The sequence below is a fragment of the Zalophus californianus genome, chromosome 6, assembly GCF_009762305.2.
Source record: "Zalophus californianus isolate mZalCal1 chromosome 6, mZalCal1.pri.v2, whole genome shotgun sequence".
Classification (NCBI taxonomy): domain Eukaryota; kingdom Metazoa; phylum Chordata; class Mammalia; order Carnivora; family Otariidae; genus Zalophus; species Zalophus californianus.
Window position 1 is genome coordinate 104,960,968 of NC_045600.1, and position 21,250 is coordinate 104,982,217.

The 21,250-nt window shown below is 51.9% G+C and overlaps 1 protein-coding gene across 1 annotated transcript; it reads right to left on the reverse strand.

The window, feature by feature from the left end:
- Positions 1-3,497: 3,497 nt before the first annotated feature.
- On the reverse strand, positions 3,498-21,209 carry PIF1 (PIF1 5'-to-3' DNA helicase). Its single transcript, XM_027572212.1, has 15 exons — positions 20,997-21,209; positions 18,400-18,492; positions 13,959-14,075; positions 10,312-10,889; positions 9,389-9,521; positions 9,180-9,305; positions 8,913-9,066; positions 8,707-8,821; positions 8,524-8,630; positions 7,022-7,161; positions 6,542-6,648; positions 5,764-5,851; positions 5,244-5,389; positions 4,411-4,602; positions 3,498-4,198 (listed from the first exon to the last, which is right to left on the reverse strand). The coding sequence occupies exons 1-15, from the start codon at positions 21,112-21,114 to the stop codon at positions 4,139-4,141; spliced, it is 2,274 nt and encodes a 757-aa protein (XP_027428013.1). The 5' UTR covers positions 21,115-21,209; the 3' UTR covers positions 3,498-4,138.
- Between the last annotated feature and the right edge of the window lie 41 nt (positions 21,210-21,250).

Sequence of the window (21,250 nt, forward strand, 5' to 3'; positions counted from 1 at the left end):
CAGTCCCTTTCTCCCACCTCTAAGCGAGCTCTCCTCACCCATGGGTACTCTCTTATTATTTGATCATTTAGCTTGTTATTTGCTGGCTTGTTTATAATCAGTCTCTCTCTATTCACTATAGGTACCCCAGGGCCATGTCACTTTGGTTTACTGGCGGGGGGGGTCTCCAGTGTCTAGCCCAGCACCTGGAACATTAGAGGCTCTCAATAAATATTTGTGGATTAAACCCATGAATGAACACACAGAATGGGCAGGAAGTCTCTTTTATCCCAGAATGACAGTGATTACTGGAGATATTTTCTCTTTGTTCTGCCCATACTTAATCCATCCACCCCTGCCCCCATTATTCTAAGCAGGGTCATGAGGCCTTTGTGCTTCTTTGCCTCAAGTCCAGCGGCTACCTGAGAATACACTTCTCTGGCTTTTGCTTCCAGTTCCTTCAGGGGACTATGGTAGGGGGAAGGAGAGGCAGAGAGAGGTGGGTCCCCAAGACTAAGGAGGGATGAGTGATCAGAGGGTCCTCTGGGAGCACCACAAAGAGGTGGCAGGGCTCCAGAGGGCAGAGAGGGAGATCCCTGGAGAGGCTGTGACCTTTCCCCAACCCTTACATTTCCCTAGGGCCTGGGTAGAGTTAAGACCTATGGAATCTTGTCACTGGGGGTGTCTGCAGCCACCATGAGGCCATGGACAGGAGAGGCCTGCTCTTGCAAGCCCTACTCCCTGCCTGTGTGACCCTAGAGATGGGTGGGGAGCCCTCAAATGTGACTGAGATGGGGTTTCCCTACACCCCCAGGGATCCAGGTATAAAGTTAGATTAAATAAGATGTCAAGGAACTGTGAGGTTCTTTGCACGTGCCCCTCACATGATCTGGCCTGAGAGCAACTCCTCCTCACAGGGGACACGGGTGCCTTTCTCTGGAGCCTTCTGGAGAGCATCCTCACAACAAGAAGGGATTGCTAAGGTCAGGACTTCTGGTATACAGGCAGTCCCATAAAGAAGACATCTTTAAACAGGGAAAGTCCATATGAGACCAGGGAAAGCTGAAATCAGTCCTTGGGTGAGGGGAAGAAGCTGGAGGTGGTGGGGTGTGGCTCAGCAGTGTGTGTAGAGGGCAGGATCAGAGAGGAGACTCTGGGAGGGGAGAGGAGAGGATGCAGAAGAAATAATAGTATCACCAGGACCTTCAAACATCTTCTACAGCCTGGCTCTAGGGGATGATGGGAGATTCCTCTCTGGGCAAAAGCCCTGGTCTCTCTTGCACCTTGGTGGCATATTCAGCCTCCTGCTGGGAGCTGCAGGACCCGTATAGGAGAGCAAGCTCAACCAGTCACATCCCCGCACCTGCCTTTAGGTGTGGACAGTGAAGCAAGGAGGCAGAAGAGTACAGGACTCCCTCCCCGATGGCCATGCCTGTGTCTGGGGGTGGCCACAGAGCTCCCCCCAGCCAGCTCTTCCCAACTCCACTCCTGCCATTCGTTCTAGCCTCCCTGGTTCCCACTTGTAGCCAAGCCTGGGTTTGGGCTTCCTATCAGTTCTTCGAGCTAGCCTTCCATTACCTTCCTTTCCTGCTTGTTATCTTGAGTCAGGTTCTTCTGTTTCCATCCAAAGGGTGCAGAGCTGCTAGGAAGCCCAAGACAATGCTATCTGTGTTGAACTGGATGGTCGCCAAACTGTGTTAACTGGAAGGAGTGAAAAAAGCGAGGTGCAACCAGACTCTAGGCCCCTTGTAGGGAAGGGCCCTGGTCAGCCCTGCTCACAGCTGGATCCACGAGGAGGACTATGACATATGGGCAGATGGGAAACAGACTTTCAGATGGCACCACATTGAAGGGCCTCCATGGTTGCCCACTTGTTGGGTGGGGAGTCAACCTGATGGGCTTGGCTTCTCCTAGAGAGTGTCTTCTATTTGGGGCAGAGAAAAGGGTTCAAGCTACAGAAAAACAATCAACTCCTCAAGATCAGGAAGAGTGGTGACAAGAGTGACAAGAGTGAGACAGGCAGGGGTCATCCAGGGGCGAGGCCGGCACCCCCCGAGCCTCCACACCTTGTCTGCCAAAGGATATAGGAACCAGACGATGCTATGCTCTGCAGACCTCATGGTGATAATCATTAGTGATCATACATGTTACTGACAGCTCTTGACCGAGCTCCTGCCACGTGGCTGGCCTTTCTCTGACAACCCTACATGAAGTCACAGTTACCACCTGCACTTTATAGATGAGGAAACCCCCAGAGAGATTGTGTAACATGCCTAAAGCCACACAGCCAGGGAGTGGCAAAATGAGGTGGAAAGCCACGTCTGTCCCCTGACCATCAGTCAAAGTCTCCACAGGCTGTAGCCCTGCCTCCTCCATGAAGCCCACAGGGAACAGCTGAGGCCCTGTAGCCCCTCTGAAACACCACAGCACAGAGCCACCTTATCCACGGTCCCCACTCCTTGAGCGCCTGCTCTGTGTGCTGGGGCCTCTGCTGGCCTCTGGAAGACACGAATAAATGCCCTCAAATGCCCAGATTTCATGTCTTCCTGCCACCAGCATGGTTTCACTCCTCCTACCATTATCGATTTAACATTTAAAATACATTTCACTCATAACCAGGGAACCTGGTTTTAGCCAAAACTGCAAGGGCCCCTAAACAATTTCCATCAGACCCTTTGATCAACTGAAGCTAGGTTTGTGTGTGTGTGTGTGTGTGTGTGTGTGTGTGTGTGTGTGTGTGTGTGTGTGTGTTTATAAGATTTTATGTATCTAGGGGCGCCTGGGTGGCTCAGTCGTTGGGTGTCTGTCTTCGGCTCAGGTCATGGTCCCAGGGTCCTGGGATCGAGACCCGCATCGGGCTCCCTGCTCAGCGGGAAGCCTGCTTCTCCCTCTCCCTCTCCCCCTGCTTGTGTTCCCTCTCTCACTGTGTCTCTCTCTGTCAAATAAATAAAAAGATTTTATTTATTAGACAGAGAGAGAGAGAGCACAAGCAGGGAGAGCGGGAGAGGGAGAAGCAGACTCCCTGCTGAGCAGGGAGCCTGATGCAAGACTCAATCCCAGGACCCTGGGTCATGACCTGAGCTGAGGGCAGACGCTTAACCAACTGAGCCACCCAGGCTCCCCATCTGAAGCTACTTTGTTGATGATCCCTTCCCCATCACAACGTTTAAGCTGGAGCCCCAGCCAGCAAGGCACAAAGTGAGAAAGTTACGACCAAGATCCCAGCATTCAGATGTTGTGACAGGCCCATTTCCGGCCATGTGAATTCTCTGTGTCCTTGTCTGACCCCTCGGCAACAGTGATTCACCTTGTCATTTCATTATGAGTCACCAATCTCGGGTAACTCAGCTTTCCAAATAACCAGTGATCCTAACAAAAGCTCACGTAAGGGTGTCGTGATGTAAGCACCTCTGTGTGCATCCATGGGGGAGAGGGCCCTGGCCACAGATGTAGCCCATACCCCAGGCAGGGATGCCTTCTTAAAGAGAGCAGAAAACTCAACTCACAGTCATCACACAATTCACAAGTTTATTTGTCCTAAATAAATATATTTCTGAGAACATCCATCTCAATACCCCTAAATACTATTTCTTCTCCAAAAAAGGAGCTTAAGATACAGGCACATGGTTTGCATTGTGTGTTGTCAGGTTAGGCTCAGGAGGGGGTTTGTCCTGGCCTGTGCTAGCCTGGGCCTAGCTCTGACAAGAACCCCAGGTTCCCTTCTCTGTTTGGGGCCTGTACTTGGCCTGAGTCTCCCAGTCCAGGGCTCCTATAGCCTGTTCCTGCTCCTGGAGTACCTGTCTTCACTGCCTCTCCCCTCTGCAGCCCAAAGAGAGCAGCATTCACAACCGTGTGGCCCTGGGCCAGCCCTCACAGATAGCTTTGTTCCAGAACACCAGGTGCCACCATAGGCCCTTTCCCAACTGGCCCAGCAAGGGTTACTCCTGTCCCTGGAAGCAGCTCACCCAGGGCAAGGGGAGAAACTGAGGCACAGCTGGCAAACAGGTAGGAAGTGCTCTCCCTTGTACCCTGCCAGGAGGCTGAGAGCCCTAAAGAATGCAGAAAGAGACACTGGCTTATCCTCCCCCAGTTGTCTCCAGGGGCCTTGGCCCACTAGGCAGGAGGAAGGGGAGACCACCGTTTGTCTTCTCTTTGAGGCTCAAAGGTTTGGGTCCTCATTCTCCTGGTCTGAGGCTGCCTCATCATCATTTGGAGACTTCTGGATCAGAGACAGAAAAACCCAGTCAAGGACTCATGCTGTCCCCGGGGCCACACAGCCTCGGGGCCAGCATCTCCTTCCTCTTGCCCCTGCTCCCAACAGAGCCAGAAGAGGCTCTGCCACCCCTATCCCACAGTGCCTTGGCCTTCCCTCTGTCCTAGCTCCCAGGCTTCCCACTCCATATGACCCACCATCAGGGGACTCCCTCTTACCAGGCTGAGGCCCCTATCCCTCCGCAGGGCGGCGTAGAAGCTCAGCACACGGGGGTCACAGCGAACCACAATGGGATCAAAGTCCAGCACACGCAGGCCCTGCAGGCTGCGGGCCCGGGACAGGGCCACATAGGCCTGGCCACTGGCAAACACACGGCCCAGAGAGATCTCCACGCAATCCAGGGTCATGCCCTGAGGGAACGGGGGGACAGAGCTAGAGCCAGCTCAGCCTGCAATCCCTATGTGCAAGAGCCTGACCTCACCTACAGTGGCCCGGCGACTGCCCCTGGATCTCTTCAGCCAGTACGGAGATTCTCAAGGCAGAGAGACAGATTGACAACAACTGGGTGTCTGAGTAGGAGGAGGTCCAGGAGATACAGATTGAGGATTAGAATAGAGGGATGGGGGTGAAAGGAAAGAGCTCAGGCCCGGGTCAGACAGGCATGGAAATGAATCCTGGCTCTGTCTCTCAGTCTCTATGTGACCCTGGACAACTTTACTTAACCACTCTGAGCTTTGGTTTCCCCTTCTATAAAACAGGACCGATTATCACATCTATACCTCACACAGTTGTCAGGATTAAATTTAACATCTGGTAGTGGCTCAAGAAATGGCAAGAAAGGAGATGACAGAGGGAAGAGTATGTGTCTGGGAAAGGGAGAGGAAGCAGGATGGGAAATGTGCAAAAGAAAGGCTAATTCTACCCCTGGTCTGGAACTTTCCAACCAGGGCAAGCTCAACCTTCACAAGGCCTTTAAGAACCTCCTTCAATAAGGCCCAGGCCTATTCTGTCCCCCATCTGCCCTGCCCTGTCCCCTGCACTCGCTGCTTACCTGGCTCTTGTGGATGGATATTGCCCAGGCCAGCTGGAGGGGCAGCTGCTGCCGGCTGAGGAGCTGGCCCCCAGTGGCCTGCACTGTCCAGCGGTCAGCACGGATGACCTCGGTGACTCCACAGAGGAACCGTACCTGGGGCAGCCCTGAGGGAGGAGTGGAGAAGTCCCACCTTTTGGCCCTGCTTCAGGGCTCAGAGGTGAGGAGCAGGCCTTACCCCTCCATCCCAGCCTTCTTTTTTTTTTTTTAAAGATTTTATTTCTTTATTTGACAGAGAGAGAGAGAGACACAGCGAGAGAGGGAACACAAGCTGGGGGAGCGGGAGAGGGAGAAGCAGGCTTCCCGCCGGGCAGGGAGCCCGATGTGGGGCTCGATCCCAGGACCCTGGGACCATGACCTGAGCCGAAGGCAGACGCTTAACGACTGAGCCGCCCAGGTACCCCCATCCTAGCCTTCTCCTCACACATACCCCAGGGCCTGCTGCAAACCCAAGCAGTAGGACTGATCTCCCATCATTTACCTCTCCCCTCTGTCTCGAACCCAACGACCACCCCCCGGGCGCCATTCACTAGGCCCCGGGACACTGCTAAGTTCTTCACCAACATCACCTGCAAGGGAAAGTGAACTTGAGGCATGCCGAGCAGCCCATTCCAACACCTGGCCTCAGCTCCAGCAGTCGCTGGGGGCAGTTCCAGGAGGCTGGGGGCACTCCTGGAGAGGTACTGAATCCTAATCCTTAACTCTGTCACCGGCTGACTGTGACCCCTGTGGCAAGATGCTTTATTTTCCCCGGTCTCAGTTGCCCCTAGTGTCAAAGGGGAATGACATTTGCTGTTTGCCTCAGGAGGGGGTAAGGAGCAATAAGGTAACGGACATCACAGGGTTCTGAAAATGATCGTGTCTGTTATGGGGTATGTGCATGGGCCAAAATCGTGAGGGATAGCTCCAGGTCCTGTCACCCCTCTTCCAGCCCTCAAGTGCCTTTCAGAACCTGAGGAAAGTCTCCCATTTGGCCCACCCCAACATCATGGGAAGAAGCAGGGCTCTCTCACACGACACAGACGTGGAAACTGAGCTTCAGCAAGGGAAAGGGGCTTATCCAAAGCATTGCTGTTGGTGCCCCAGGCCTAGCAAGAAGAGGGCAGTGAGAGGCTGAAGTCAGGAAGGTGGGTGGGAGCAGGAGGGAGGGAGTTCACTGGGGTCACAGTTGGGCCCTCTGGCTACGGAGCTGCCTGGGCTGAAGGGCAAGGACTGGGGAAGCCCAGGCCCCCCAGGTCTTGGCTCTGCTTCCCACTCACCTGGGCCCCCAGCTTGAGTTGAAGGATCTGGCTAACGGGACACTGGGCATCCAGGATCCGGGCTTGCTCAGGGTCACTGTCCATGGCCTTAAAGCTGTGTACCTCACCTAGGAAAGAAGAGTTGGGCAAACAGATTACAAGTCACTAACTTGTGGCTCAGTTTCCAAAACCATGTATTAGACCAGGGTGTAGAAGGCGGTGGTGGGGACAGCTCAGGCAAGCTGGGGCTTTGGAATCGGGGGCCTGGGTTCAAGTCTTACTTCCAGTATTTACTGGCTCACTGACCTTGACCTACTCAAGATCATGCCTCTCAAAGTCACAGTTACATCTGCAAATGTAAGGGCCTTTATGGCCAGAGAGGTGGGGGCCTAAATATCCAAATGGCCCCAAGAGCCCAGGCTGTTGGGTGGGGGTGGGGGACCCATACCTGTCTGATGGCCCCTCCCAGCTGGTTTTGACCAGCCCTGGCTCCCTGTTCACCTGGCAGTTCCTGCAGTCGCCTCCTGTTGGTGAGGGCCACGTCATCCTGATGAGTGCAGAGCCTTGTGGCCACAATCCCATCTCGCTCCACCTTGTGGGAAGCTGTGGCCTGGAGCTGGCGGGTCACTTCTTCTGAGCACCTGTAGGGGCTGGGCTGTCAGGGCAGAGCCCACCTGAACACCAGGGAAGGTGGGGCACCTGGCTGATACGGCCCCAGCAGTAGGCCATGTGTCAGACTTGGGGATTAGAAAGGGGCACCAGGGCAAAATGTGCTGCCCCCCAGGCTGGCCAACTGGCCTTTCCCCACTCGGACCCCAGACATGGGGAATGATCATGAGCAGGCACCCTTCCCTGTGACTGCCCCCAGGTAGGAGCTAGCCACCCTCCCATTCCAGTGCTCCTGAGGAAGTCGGATATGATGAGTGAGCACAGGCTAGAGGTTCAGAGGGCCTGGACAAGGCACTGATGTTGATACCCTGTCATATGGGTAGCCTGTAATCAGACTGGCCTCCAGGCTATACTCTTCTAGCCTCTGGCTTGCTGCCTTGGGAGCAAAAATCTAGCCTGTTTCTTTTTCTTTCTTTTTAAAGTTTGTTTGATTATTTTTGTTTAAATTCAATTAGCCCATGTATAGTACATCATGAGTTTTTTGATATAATGTTCAATGATTTTTTTTTTTAAGTAATGTCTACACCCAATGTGGGGCTCAAACTCCCGGCCCCAAGATCAAGACCCGCTTGCTTCACCGACTGAGCCAGCCAGGCGCCCCTAGCCTGTGTTTCTATCTCAAGCCTTCGTTGACATGGAGAAGCCTGGGTGCAACAGCAAATCACGTGGGAGAAGGGGAAACAACTTAAGACCTGCATCTCTCTCTGCTCTGCCACTCTTGCCAATCTTCCTCTTGTTCCCCACAGATGCTGGTGTGTGCGATGTACCTTCCTACCTGCCTCATATGTCTGTGACAGGGGTCCCTAAGGATAGAAAGCCCCTCACTACCACCACCTCCTCCCCCCAACCTGTCCCAAGCTGGTTTTCAAGGCCCAGCTCTGGCCCATGTCTTCTGCCTTCCTGGCCTCCTGCCTGCTCGCACATGAGTCGTCCTGGCATTTCAACCTTTTGTCCTAGCTGGGGTGGGATTGTGCCTGCAACCTCTCTCCCTCACCAAGTGACCCCCACAGGCTAAGAGTGGGAGGAACTTGGGTTTTAGAGTCAGGCCAGGTTCAAATCCCAGCCCAGTCACTTACTGGCTGGAACTTGGGGCAAGTCACTTCACCTCTTTGAACCCCCCGTTTCTGCATCTGTGAAATAGGAGCATTAACATCTCTGATTTCTTCTTGTGTATCCATGTGTCCATACTTCTGTGACATCTGGTCTGTGCCAGGGCCTGTGCTGGGTGATGCGGACCCAACCTTGCAGGAGGCAGGGTTCCAGTGCTTAGAGAATGACCATCTTCTACAGGGCCATGAGGCACTTTTCCCCCTTCTCTGTTCACAGGGGCCCACCTTCCCAGCCTGACAGCCTGCAGCAGAGAGATGAAGATCTGGTCGGCCTGCCTCCACACCTCGGTCAGCTCCAGGGTCACTGGGACACACCTTCTCCAGGTCTTGGCCTGGTGGGGGCAGGGTAGGGGTTTCAGGGAGAAGAGCAGACACCTGTGGGGGGCAGGGCCAGAGGGTGAGTGATACCTGAAAGCAGAACTTCGGGGGCTGGGAGCCCTTGGTTACAGGCGGCAGCTGCAGGAAGTCCCCACAGATGATAAGCTGGATCCCTCCAAATGGCTTGTCCTGCTGCCGGACAGCTCTGGAAAAGAGCACAGGGTACTTTAGCAGCTGGGGTGGCCAGGTTCCATATGGAAAACCACCAGAACCCAGCCCTTACTGCATATACTGACCTGGCCACCGCTTCCAGCTTGTCAAACAGGTCCGCCTCCACCATGGAGATCTCATCGATGACTAGCCGCTGGCAGTTCAGCCAGCCCTGCCGCACGGCTGGCCGCTGGGCCAGGGCCACACACTGCGCCAGGGGAGCCCGGCCTGAGCCGATGCCTGTGAGTGACACTACTCAGCCTAAGACCCTAGCCCCGACCCAGCCCTGACCCCCTCTTCCATCTCACAGGCCTGGCTGGCTTCCAGCTCAAGCCCTAGAGGTCCCCACTTACCTGCAAAGGCATGGAGGGTGGTCCCTCCGATGTGGCAAGCTGCCACCCCAGTGCTGGCAGTAGCCACAGTACCTGTGGGAGGCAGTGAGCCCAGGATCCGCTTCAGCAGATAAGACTTCCCTGTCCCTGGGCAGAGCGTAAAGTCAGGGTCACCTCCTCCATCCTACCCCATCACTGTTCCCCCACCCCCCACGCTGCCCCCCCACTACCTGCACTCCCAGTGAAGAAGATGCTCTGGCCTTTCAGGACAACCCTCAGCACCGCAGCCTGTTCCTTAGAAAGCTGTGGTTTGGTGGGGGGCAAGCTCAGCCTCTTCACAGGCAAGGCCCACCTTGGGGCTTCCTGTGGGAGGACAGGACTGTCTCAGGGCTTCCTAGCCTGCGTGCCATGCTAGGCCTGGGAGCCCTTTGTTTCTCTGCTGGTTTCACTCCTTGAAGCCCGTGGGCGGCTTTGGTTTCCCCTGGAGATCTTACCAGTAACTACTCCAGGCCAGGTCTGTCCTTGAGGAAGGAAGGGCTCAAGGCTGGGTCTCCAATGATCCCTGGTGCCCTGGTGACTACACTATGTGGGTCTGGATCCTCCCTCAGCTCCCTCCCCTGGTTTCCCTAAATCTGGTTCTTTCACAGGTCCTTCCTTCTCACTACTCTTCCTGGCACAAATCTGCCTGTCTCACAGCAAAACCCTGCCTGGCTCCATCTCCATCTTCTCCCCAGCTGAGTCTCAAACCCCGTGGTCTGTGATCCACCTGCCCCAGTTCATAAACACTGTCAGACCTTCCAGACTTTGTCCCCCCCAACTGCTCAGACCTGTTGGCTGCCCCTGATACTGCTGGCCACTTCTCTCCAAAAGCTCCCCTCCTTCTCCAGGCCCAACAGCCTCCTACTTTTTCTTCTGAAGTCACCTTCTCTACTTTCCCTTTTACCGTGAAGTGGGCCTTCTTCCTATTCTAGCTTACTCAGGGATTGCACTCTGGAGAAACACTGCACAATTCCCACATCCCTGTCACACTCAGATGTCCGATGGGCATCTCCTCTGAGCTAACCAGCAACCCCCTAAACTTGGGCCTCCTGGGTCTCTTCCATCTCAGGGGCACACCCACTCCCTGAGGCCGTCCCCCCTTTCCTGTCCTCACAGTGCTGGGCTCGGCTCCCGCCCGGGGTTCCACCGGCCGCTTCACGGGCGTGGCGCGCGGGACCCGGGTGGCCACCGCGCGCCGCAGCTCCTCGGGCTGCACGGGGCTGATGGTGACAAAGTCGCGGGGCCGCGGGCCAAGCAGCTGCGCGCGGGCGGAGGCCGGCCCCGGCCCGGGGGCCGCGGCCAGCTTGAGGCGCAGCGTGCGCAGGAAGCGTCGCAGGCGGTCGGGGGGGCAGTCGGAGAGCAGCAGCTGCACAGCGCCCGCCCCGGGAACGCCGTCGGTGGGGAGCCGCAGCGTGCTGCGTCCGGCCGCCGCGAAGCGCGTGAAGAGGCGCGCGGCCCGCAGAGGGAAGCAGCGCGGCCGGCCCGTGGGCCCAGCCGCCTGCAGCCGCAGCAGCAACTCGCGACGCTCATTTCGCCCCAGGCTCAGCTCCGCCGTGCGTAAGGCCTGGCGCTTTCGCGGCTGCCCGCCCGGGCTCAACTCCTCCACAGCCACGCGGCACCGCAGCTCCGCGTCCTCCAATTCCGCTGGCGCTGCCTGGGTGCCCGACAGCATCGTCACCGCCTCCGGCAGATCTGCAAAAAGCCCCGAGCGCAGGGGTCACGAGGACTCAGTGGACCTAATCGGGAGCCCGGTCAAGGCCACATAGGGTCACGGAGGCTGTCACTAGGACCAAAAAGAGGTCACGCAGACGGCAAAAGGGACCTGGGACCAACCGAAATTCACGTAGACCTTACTCTCCTACACGGTAATTTCCAGAGCGGTGGATGGGCAGCGTCAAATGCACCCAGGAATGGGGAGCCTCAGCTGTCCGACCAGAGCCGCGGAAGCAGGCTCCTGACCAAAAAAAGGAGGCTGATTCCAAGAAGCCCAGGGCAGGCAAGGGAATCCTCAGAGTCCTCTCCCAAGGAAGCAGGGGAAGCTCAAGTGGAGAGATGAGCAGGGGACCTTCTGTCTTCCAGATAGCCCAGTGGTTTATATGCTGCCAGGTCAATCTCACTATTACCCGTGTACAGAAGTGGAAACAGACTGGGAGAGGTTACAACGACTGGTAGGAGTCAGGGTTAGTGTGATTTCCAAGCCCTGACTCTTCCCATCTCCAAGATGGGCACTGGGTGGGGAATATTTGGCTAGGGAAATCGCCGGGGACCCTGGGGCTCGGGAATCCATGTTTCCTCCGTCTGACCCACTCGTCTGCACCCTCCCGGCAGAGACCCTTTGAAAAAGCAGACTCTCTGTCTCCCACCCCTGGGGTCGCGTGGACACTCACTCGCACCGGCGCCCGGACGAACACGCTGAACAGAGCCGGCCAGCTAGTGAACCTCGGGCAGTACAAACTTTCAAATACTAGAAGTAGAAAATCACCCTATAACCGGCCGGATCTTTAAATTCTCCAGCCAATCAGAGACAGGGGCGTAACAACGGGCGTGTCTTTCGTTGGGTTCAAACTCGTCGAGCTTGGGCGGTACCAATCGCGCGGCGGTGAAAGGAGTCTTACTGTGGTGGAAAAGCATACCAAATCTCGTGCACCAGTGGGCTAGGTGGGAAGGGGCGGAGCTCGGCCACGCGTGGTGTTGTGTCACCCAATGCGGCTTGAAGATTTGTTTTTAGAACTCTGCCTTCAACACACTTTTTCTCGGCTCGAGCCCTCACTGCGGCTCAACTTGGCCTTTGGAAAGAGGGGCCTCTGATCCCTCCCACCGTGTTTACCTTCACTTGGCGGTTGCCCACTCCTGGGCCGACTACCCCAAGGCCTGCAGCTTCCGTTGCCTAACCGCCCCGCCCCCGCCCCCCGCTACTCTTTCCACCCTACTCTGCCTCTGTAAGGGTCATTTTACGCATTTGTCTCCCAGCGGGCTGAGGCCCTTCGGTGAGGAATTCCAAGACCTGTGCCAGGTGCTCAGGGAGTACAAAGGAAGCATGTGAGCCTCTGTCTTCAGGGTATTCGTATCCCTGTTGATGCACTGGATGCTCGGAGAATTTATTTTTAATTATCTTTTCTCCCCACTCATTGAAGCTTGGAATTACATAGCTGGAAGGGATCTTATAGGTGAGTCAGCTTCCTCATTTATTGGATTGCCCTCATTTTTCAAATGAGGAAACCAAGGCTCCAGTAGATTTTACCAAAAGTCACAGCTTGCAGATAGCAAAACAAAGCCTTGATCCCAAGTCTAACCTGGTGTGAGCATCTGAAGTTTTCTGCACCACACTTCTCCCAGGTGACTAGTCTAACTTCATGGAGGGAATCCAGGCCTGGACTGGAATCTCAGCTCCTGACAGCCAGTGCAGTGCCCCAGCCCTGCCAGTTAGAGGTTACTCTAGGCAAGTTTCTTTAATGTCTCAAGCCTTTGTTTTCTCGTATAGAAAAATGGTGAGAGATAAAAATGTGATGATTGTATAGTTCTGCGACTATATTAAAAACCACTGAATTGTTTGCTTTAAATGGGTAAATTGTATGGTATGTGAATTATACCACAGTAAAACTGTTAGGAAAAAAATCAGGAGAAATATTGTTCCTCTTCGGTGTTGTCTTGACATATGAGTACCCAGTGGCATAGGGAAATTTTCAACATCACTGTGGCAGGCAGAATAATGGTCCCCCTAAGATGTTCCTATTCTAATCCCCAGAATTTATGAATATGTTACCTTGCATGGCAAAAGTGATTTTGCAGATGTGAGAAATTAAGGATATCGAGGGGAAAAGATTATCTGAATTGTTTGGGTGGGCCCAATGGAATCACAAGGGTTCTTATAAAGGAAAGGGAGGCAGAAGAGCCAGAGAAGGAGATGTGATCAAGAAGCACAGATGTGGGACACCTGGGTGGTTCAGTTGGTTAGGCGTCTGCCTTCAGCTCGGGTCATGATCCCAGAGTCCTGGGATAGAGCCCCACATCCGGCTCCCTGCTCAACAAGGGGGCTGTTTCTCCCTCTCCCTCTGCTGTTCTTCTGCCCTCTCTCTGCCAAATAAATAAATAAAATCTTTTAAAAAGGGGGGCGCCTGAGTGGCTCAGTTGGTTAAGCGACTGCTTTAGGCTCAGGTCATGATCCCAGAGTCCTGGCATCGAGTCCCACATCAGACTCCCGGCTCAGCGGGGAGCCTGCTTCTCCCTCTGACCCTCTTCCCTTTCATGCTGTTTCTCTCTCTCTCTCTTTCAAATAAATAAATAAAAATATTTTTTAAAAAATCTTAAAAAAACACATACACAGCAATTCTAATGGGTTAAAAATTAAAAAAAAAAAAGCACAGATGTATGTGAGAAACAGAAAGATTTGAAGATGTTACTGCTGGCTTCGATGATGAAGAAAAGGGCCATGAATCAAGCCAGAGAATACAAGAGGCTTCTGGAAGCTGGAAAAGGCAAGGAAGTGGGTTCCTGCCCATTAGAGTCTATAGAAGGAACACAGCTCTTGATTCTGGCCCAGAGGGACACATGTCAGACCTCCAGAACTCAAGATAATAGACTTGTGTTGTTTTAAGCCACTGTATTTGTGGTAATTTGTTAAAGCAGCAATAGCACTAAGAAATCAGGACAGTCACACAGCCAGAAAGTCAAAAAGCTGGGATTATGAATCCAGGTCTGTTTCCAAAGCCTCTGTTCTCTCTTCCCACTACCCTTTGCTTATAATGGGCCCAGCACACTCACCAACAGCCTGCTCCCTTCCCCTTTCCCTCTGTGCAGCACACCATACTGCCTCTAGAGAAGGCACAGACACTTCCACATGGATTTTTCCCCAACATTGTTTTTCTTGTGACTTCCGAACTAAAAAAAAAAGTACAATATACATAAAATGTACCATTTTAACTATTTTTAAGTGTACAACTCATTGCCATGAAGTACTTTCAAATGTTGCATAACCATCACCACTATTTCCAGAAAATTTTCATCATCCCAAACAAAGTTTGTAACCCATTAGACAATAACTCCCCACTCCCTTCTCCTCTCAGCCCTTGGTGACCCCAACATTTTATTCTGAAAATATTCCAACATATACAGAAAGGTTGAAAGAATTTTACAACGAACACCCATATACCTGCCACCAAGTTTCTACAATTAATATTTTGTTGTATTTATCACATGTCTAGTCATCTGTCCATTTCAACATTCATGAATCCGTTATGCATTTTAAAGTTGTAGACAACAGGATATTTCCCATCTAAACACTTCAACATGCAGAGCATTGACTAGTTTATGCTTTTTTTCTTCCTGAAGTAGGCTCCATGCCCAACGTGGGGCCTGAACTCATGACCCTGAGATCAAGAGTGGCATGCTCTACCGACTGAGTCAGCCAGGTACCCCTATGCTTTATCTATCTATCTAAGAAATATTTTACTGATTTGAGAGAGAGAGGGCATGAGTGGGGGAGGGGCAGAGGGAGAGGGACAAGCAGATTCCCTGGTGAGTGAGGAGCCCTATGTGGGCCTCCATCCCAGGACCCTGAGATCATGACCCAAGCCAAAGTCAGATGCTAACTGAGCCACCCAGGCAACCCTATGCTTATCTTTTCTTTTTTATGCTTATCTTTTTAATGTAAACTTCACATATGGTGAAATGCACAACCCTTAGGCTTACCATGAGAAGAGTTTTAACAAATGCAAATATCAGTGCAGCCCACGCCCTTATCAGGATATAAACTCTGCTGTCCAATATGGTAGCCACTAGTCACATGTGGGTAATTTTAAATTCAAATTAATTCAAATTAAATGAAATTTTAAATCCAGTTTTTGAATCCCACTGGCCATACTTCAAATGCTCAATAGCCACATGTGGCTAGAAGCTACCGTATTGGACAACACAGATTTTGAACTTTTCCTTCATTGCACAAAGTTTTAAGAACATTATCATCACCTAAAAAGTTCCCTCATGTTACTTCCTACCTAGTCAATCCCCATCCTCAATCCTTAGGCAACTCTGCTCTGATTTTGTTTTCACCATAGACTTAGTTTGTTTTAAAATTTCTTATAAATGGAATTATACAATATGTATTCTTGTGTGTACAGGTTTCTTTCACTGAGCATGATTTGGGGATTCATCCATGTTGCTTTATCAGTAGTTGGTTCCTTTTTATTTCCGAATAGTAGTCCCTTTTATCAATATACTAGTTTATCCATTTTCCTATTGATGGATATCTGGGCTTTCTATGGATTTATGCTTTAATTTTTAAGAAATAGATACTTCAGGGGCGCCTGGGTGGCTCAGTCGTTAAGTGTCTGCCTTCGGCTCAGGTCATGATCCCAGGGTCCTGGGATGGAGCCCCATATCGGGCTCCCTGCTCAGCAGGAAGCCTGCTTCTCCCTCTCCCACTCCCCCTGCCTGTGTTCCCTCTCTCACTATCTCTCTCTCTCTGTCAAATAAATAAATAAATCTTAAAAAAAAAGTTAAAAAAAAAAAAGAAATACCTCAGTGAGAAATTACTGGGTCTTCAGTGGTGGCATAGTCTACTTAAGCCTCTGACTCTTGGTTCCCACCCAGGTCGTGATCTCAGGGTAGTGGGATGGAGCCCCAAGTCTGGCTCCATGCTCAGTACGAGTCTGCTTAAATTTCTCTCTTCCTCTCCCTCTGCCCCTCACCCCTGCGCTCTCTCTCAAATAAATCTTTAAAAAAAATTGCTGGATCATTGAATAGGTGTACATTTAGTTTTATGTGAAACTACCAGAGATTTTTCCAAACTGGTGGTTTGTAGGAGTAGCAACAATGAGTCCTTGTAGTGAAAGGAATAGAACGAATAACTGGATACGGCTTAGCAGTCGAGTAACGGTCCTCAGGCTCCGCCCTCTTCCCCGTCCCGGCGCCGCGGTCCAGTCAATTAGGTCCTGATTGGTCCGTGGAGGAGGAAGGCGGAGCCAGAGGGATTTCACGTCTGGGGCCGGACTTCCTCCTTGCCGGCTTTGGGCTGTCTTTGCCATCCTCCGTTCTGCTCAGTGCTGCCAGGGCAGGGTCAATTAGAAAAGAAGCTCAGCACTGCTCCTGGATCTCTCACCTAACCCCAAGCCTGGTTTTAACGCAAGCTCTCAGGAGGAATGAGTTTTCGTCATCATGAAGTTTCCTCCTCAAGAACGCTTTCCATAAGTCATGTGCTCTCTTTCACCGGTGGTCTCAATTATAATCGCCTCATTAATAAAAACCAACATTGACATTAATAGCACAGGACTGGGCGGTTTACAAAATGCGTTTTCGTCCGTAATCTCATTTGATATTTAAAAGAACCTTTACAGGGGCGCCTGAGTGGCTCTGTCGGTTAAGCATCTACCTTCTGCTCAGGTCATGATCCTGGAGTCTCAGGATCGAGCCAGCCCAGGGTCAGGCTTCCTGCTCAGTGGGGAGTCTGTTTTTACCTCTCCCTCTGCTCCTGCCCCTGCTCGTGCTCTCTCTCGTGCTCGCTTTCTCTCTAATAAATAAATAGAATCTTCAAGAAAAAATAAAAGAGCCTTTACAGCCCTAACTTACAGGGACAGTCTTGTAGAGATGCTGAAAGGGTCTTCCAGCTTCCAGAGCACTTCTTCACCTGGCATTGCTTCATCACCAGGTAGCAAACACTCATTTTATTAAACCTCTGGTACAGGTGACCCTCCCTCCTTGGAATCCTCTCTTCTCTTTCCACAACACACTTCCTTTGTTTCTTCGTACTTACTCGCTGCTCCGTATGGGTCTTCTTTGCTAGCCCTTTTTCCCCACTGAGACCTCTCAATGTAGGAGGACTTTCTCTCTTTTTTCTTTTTCCTCTATCTTTTCCAATCCCATAGCTTATCAGCTGCATGCTGATTCCCAATATTATATCTCTAGCCTGCCTTTCTCCCCTGAACTCCAACTCTGTCTCCATTTGTCCTGATATCACCACACAGATACCTAGCAGGCATGTCAAACTCACTTTCTCCAGAACAGGTTTTAATCTCCTTCTCCAACACCATATAAACCTGTTTTTCTCCTGTCTTCCTCTCAGTAAATGCACCACCATTTGTAGCTCAGGTTAAAAAGCCACATCATGGGGCGCCTGGGTGGCTCAGTCGTTAAGCGTCTGCCTTCGGCTCAGGTCATGGTCCCGGGGTCTTCAGATCGAGCCCCGCATTGGGCTCCCTGCTCCACGGGGAGCCTGCTTCTCCCTCTCCCACTCCCCCTGCTTGTGTTCCCTCTCTCACTTTGTCTCTCTCTGTCAAATAAACAAATAAAATCTTTAAAAAAAAAGCCACATCATATTCCTTTTTTTTAAGATTTATTTATTTGACAGAGAGAGAGAGCACAAGCAGGAGGAGCGGGAGAGGGGAGAAGCAGGCTCCCACCGAGCAGGGGGCCCAACATGGGGCACGATCCCAGGATCCTGAGATCAGGACCCAAGCCAAAGGCAGACACTTAGCCAATTGAGCCACCCAGGGACCCCAAAAAACCTACATCATATTCTTTTTTTTAAAAGATTTTATTTATTTATTTGAGAGAGAGAGAATGAGAGATAGAGAGCACAAGAGGGAAGAGGGTCAGAGGGAGAAGCAGACTCCCTGCTGAGCAGGGAGCCCCACGTGGGACTCGATCCCGGGACTCCAGGATCATGACCTGAGCCGAAGGCAGTCGCTTAACCAACTGAGCCACCCAGGCGCCCTACATCATATTCTTGATTCCTTCTTTACTTACCACATCTAATCCACTATCGAAACCTATTGTTTCTGCCATTTTGGATCATTCCCTCCATCCCCACCCCACAACCTAGAGCTAGTAGCCTGTCTTCTCTCCCTGGATTGTAGCAGGAATTCTCCTAATGTCACTGGCTTCCTGGCTTCCACTCTAACCCCCTACAATTCAATCCTTTCTCCAAATAGCAGCAGATAGGATCTTTTCAAACATACAAACACATTTTGCTACTTTTAAGCCCTTGATGCCTCTCTAGGCAATTCCTCTTAGAATAAAATCCATAGTCCTTACCACAGCCTGAGACCAACTCCCTCCCTTCCTTCCACTGTGAACTCAAGTCTACCACTTTCTTCCTTTACTCACTATGTCTCTGTCACACTGGCCTCCTTGGTGCTCCTTGTACTCCCCAGAGCCCATCCCTATGCCCAGGTCTTTGCACTAGTTTTTTTTCCTCTGCATGAAATACCTTCCTCCAGGGTGCCTGGCTGGCTCAGTCTGGAGAGCATATCACTTGATCTCGGAGTGGTGAGTTCAAGCCAGAAGTTGGGGGTAGAGTTTACTGAAAAAGAAACAGGGGCGCCTGGGTGGCTCAGTCCATTGGGCGTCTGCCTTCAGCTCAGGCCATGATCCCAGGGTCCTGGGATGGAACACTGCGCCGGGCTCCCTGCTCAGCGGGGAGTCTGCATCCTCTCCCTCTGCTGCTCCCCCTGCCTGTGCTCGCTCTGTCAAATAAATAAATAAAACCTTAAAAATAATAATAATAAAAATATTTGTTAGAAAGAAAAAAAGAAGAAATACCTTCCACCTCACTCTTTGTGTGGCTGTCTCTGTCTCATCTTTCAGGTCTCAGCTGAAATATCCATATATTTACATATATTGTGAAATGATTACCACAGTAGGTTTAGTTAACATCCACCATCTCATATAGACCCATTAAAAACAAAAGAAAACACATTTCTCCTTGTGATGAGAACTCTTAGGATCTACTCCCCTAAAATCTTCTGTGTATATCATAACAGTGGTACTAACTATAGTCATCATGTTGTACATTATATCCTAGTACTTATTTACCCTATAACTGGAAGTTTGTACCTTTTAACCACTTTCCCCCAACCTCCCCTCCCCCCTTACTGTCTTTTTTTTTTTTTTAAGACTTTATTTATTTGAGAGAGAGTGAGCAAGTGAGAGAGAGAGCACAAGCAGGGGGAGAGGGAGAAGCCGACTGCCCACTGAGCAGGGAGCCTACCCTCAGTCACTCCAGCCCTTCCTCTGGGAAGCAGCTCTCACTGCGCACTGTGTACTCTTTCAGAGCCCTTCTAAGGACTTGTCTGCCCTCTTACTGGCTCTGCAGCCCTCCAAGGCAGGGCCCGGATCTGTGTGGGCTGGTCATACAATGCTGCCAAAACACTTAGTAGAGAGCACTGACTCTGCAGTCAGGCGAGGTTCGAATCCTTGCACCACCACTCACCAGTCAAGGGACCTGAAACAGGCCTAAGTCTTAGAGTCAAGATCTGTTCAATGAAGATAACAATTGAATCTATCTCATGGGTCATTATCCACTTTTGTGAAGATTAAATGAGGTACATGTGAGGAGCTTAGTACAGTGAACAGATGACAGAGGCTCCCTAAATTCTTTTGAGTGAATAAATGCCAGGATGAAGTATTGGAAAGCACCCCACTTCGAAGGCCCTCAATAAGTTGTGTTGATAAAATGGTGTACCTGCAAAACAGACTCCATCACGTCCACAGCCAGAAACTTTCAATGACTTCCCCTTGCCCTGAGGTTAAAATACAGTCCTCTCAACACAGCCTTCAAGGCCCTTTCTACACTGAGCTGTGTGCTTCTCCAGCCTGGCTGCCCTACACACACACACTATACAGTTTCATGCCTCTTTGCCGTGGCTCTGCTCTCCCCTCTGCCTAGAATGCCCATCTTGCCCCTTTGTCCCAGTTTGGTGCTCTTCCTATATACATTTAACCCTCACTTTTAACATATGGTTTTCTCATCTGTTTACATGTCTTTCTCTCCTGATAGAGGACTGGGCCATTATCTTCCAGCCATTAGTGTAAGGACTGACAAACAAGGCGAATAAAATATTTGGGCTGAATGAACACAGTGGTGTGGAGGCAACAACTTGAGGCCAGTATGGGCTGGGATGGGGAAACTGATGCCAAAGTGGTTGTCAGTGGCTCACCCCCAAAAGTGATGGAGCTCGCTGGATGTGAAAACTGACCTTACCCCACCCCAACCATGAGCTCTTTTGTGCAACAACATGAATTCCCCAGGGTCTCTGGTCTCCTGCAGGTAGAATCTGTTTCCAGATACAGGATCTTCTGAGTCCTCAGGCATGAGGTGCCCAGCTCTGGAGAGGGAGTAAACCAGTATAAACCATATTGAGGGAATAAAACCATGGGGTGGCTCCAAGAGGTTGCCACATACATTGACTTTCTCAGATCTTTTAAGATGAAGGAACCCAGGCCCAGGCATAAAGAAAAAGTAGACCCCCATCTTCCTCCCCCATGGGCCCCAGGCTACCCTTTCCCATGCAGGGGTGTAAGTGGCTTAGGGGCCTGAGGGCCAGCAGAAGGCAGTGAAAGGGGAACTTGATCAACTGGTGCAGCTGCTGCTATAGCAGCCAGAGCCAAGGGAGGTCACCATTGATCCCAATACACTTAATTCTTCCTGCTGAAGCAAGCTTGGGCAGGGTTGGCTAGGAGAGCTGCGAGGGAAGGGGCAGGGATTGTGCTGGAAGCTGGGATGTAGCCAGTCACTTTCTCTCTCTGGGCCTCTGTTTCTCCAAATGTAAAATGAGGGCCCACGGTGTTAACACTCCACTTCCAGCAAGGCTGTCGAGGCTGCAAGATCACCGCTGGATAGGGGTGGGAGGTGGAGGGTGGCGCTCAGATTATAGGAACCAGGGAGAAGAGCTCTGTGCAATGTCCAACGAGGGCAGGAGAACACTGCATTTGGGGACCCCTGAGAACTAGAGGTAACCCTCCCTCCCCCCCAAGGGACCCTGAAGTCCAGATTCCCAGCCCCAAGTCTTCCCGTTACCCGATTACCGGGACCCGAAGCGAGGTCCAGGCCCGGCCCTTCGAGGAGATTCCTGGGAGAAGAGGACCAGGTTGTCGCCACTGCCCCAGCGTCGGGGAGGAAAGAGGAGGAGCCTCTTGGTGCCATCTCTGGGCCGCCCAGGACCGCATGGGCCAGTCCCGCAACCCCAGCCCTCTCGGGTCTGCAAACCTCAAAGGCGCCAGCCGCCAGCGCCTCGGGCGTTCGCTGGTCCTGCCCCACCCTGGTCCCGCCCTCCGGCCCC

What these genes read in the sequence shown, in the direction of transcription:
- PIF1 (XM_027572212.1), bottom strand. Translation starts at nt 21,114, where the DNA reads ATGGCACCAAGAGGCTCCTCCTCTTTCCTCCCCGACGCTGGGGCAGTG. An exon ending in GCGACTGCAGGAACTGCCAG is followed by an intron (nt 6,649 to 7,021) that starts GTGAACAGGGAG and finishes CTTCTTTCCTAG; the next exon opens with GTGAGGTACACAGCTTTAAG. An exon ending in GGGATAGGGGCCTCAGCCTG is followed by an intron (nt 4,199 to 4,410) that starts GTAAGAGGGAGT and finishes TCTCTGATCCAG; the next exon opens with AAGTCTCCAAATGATGATGA.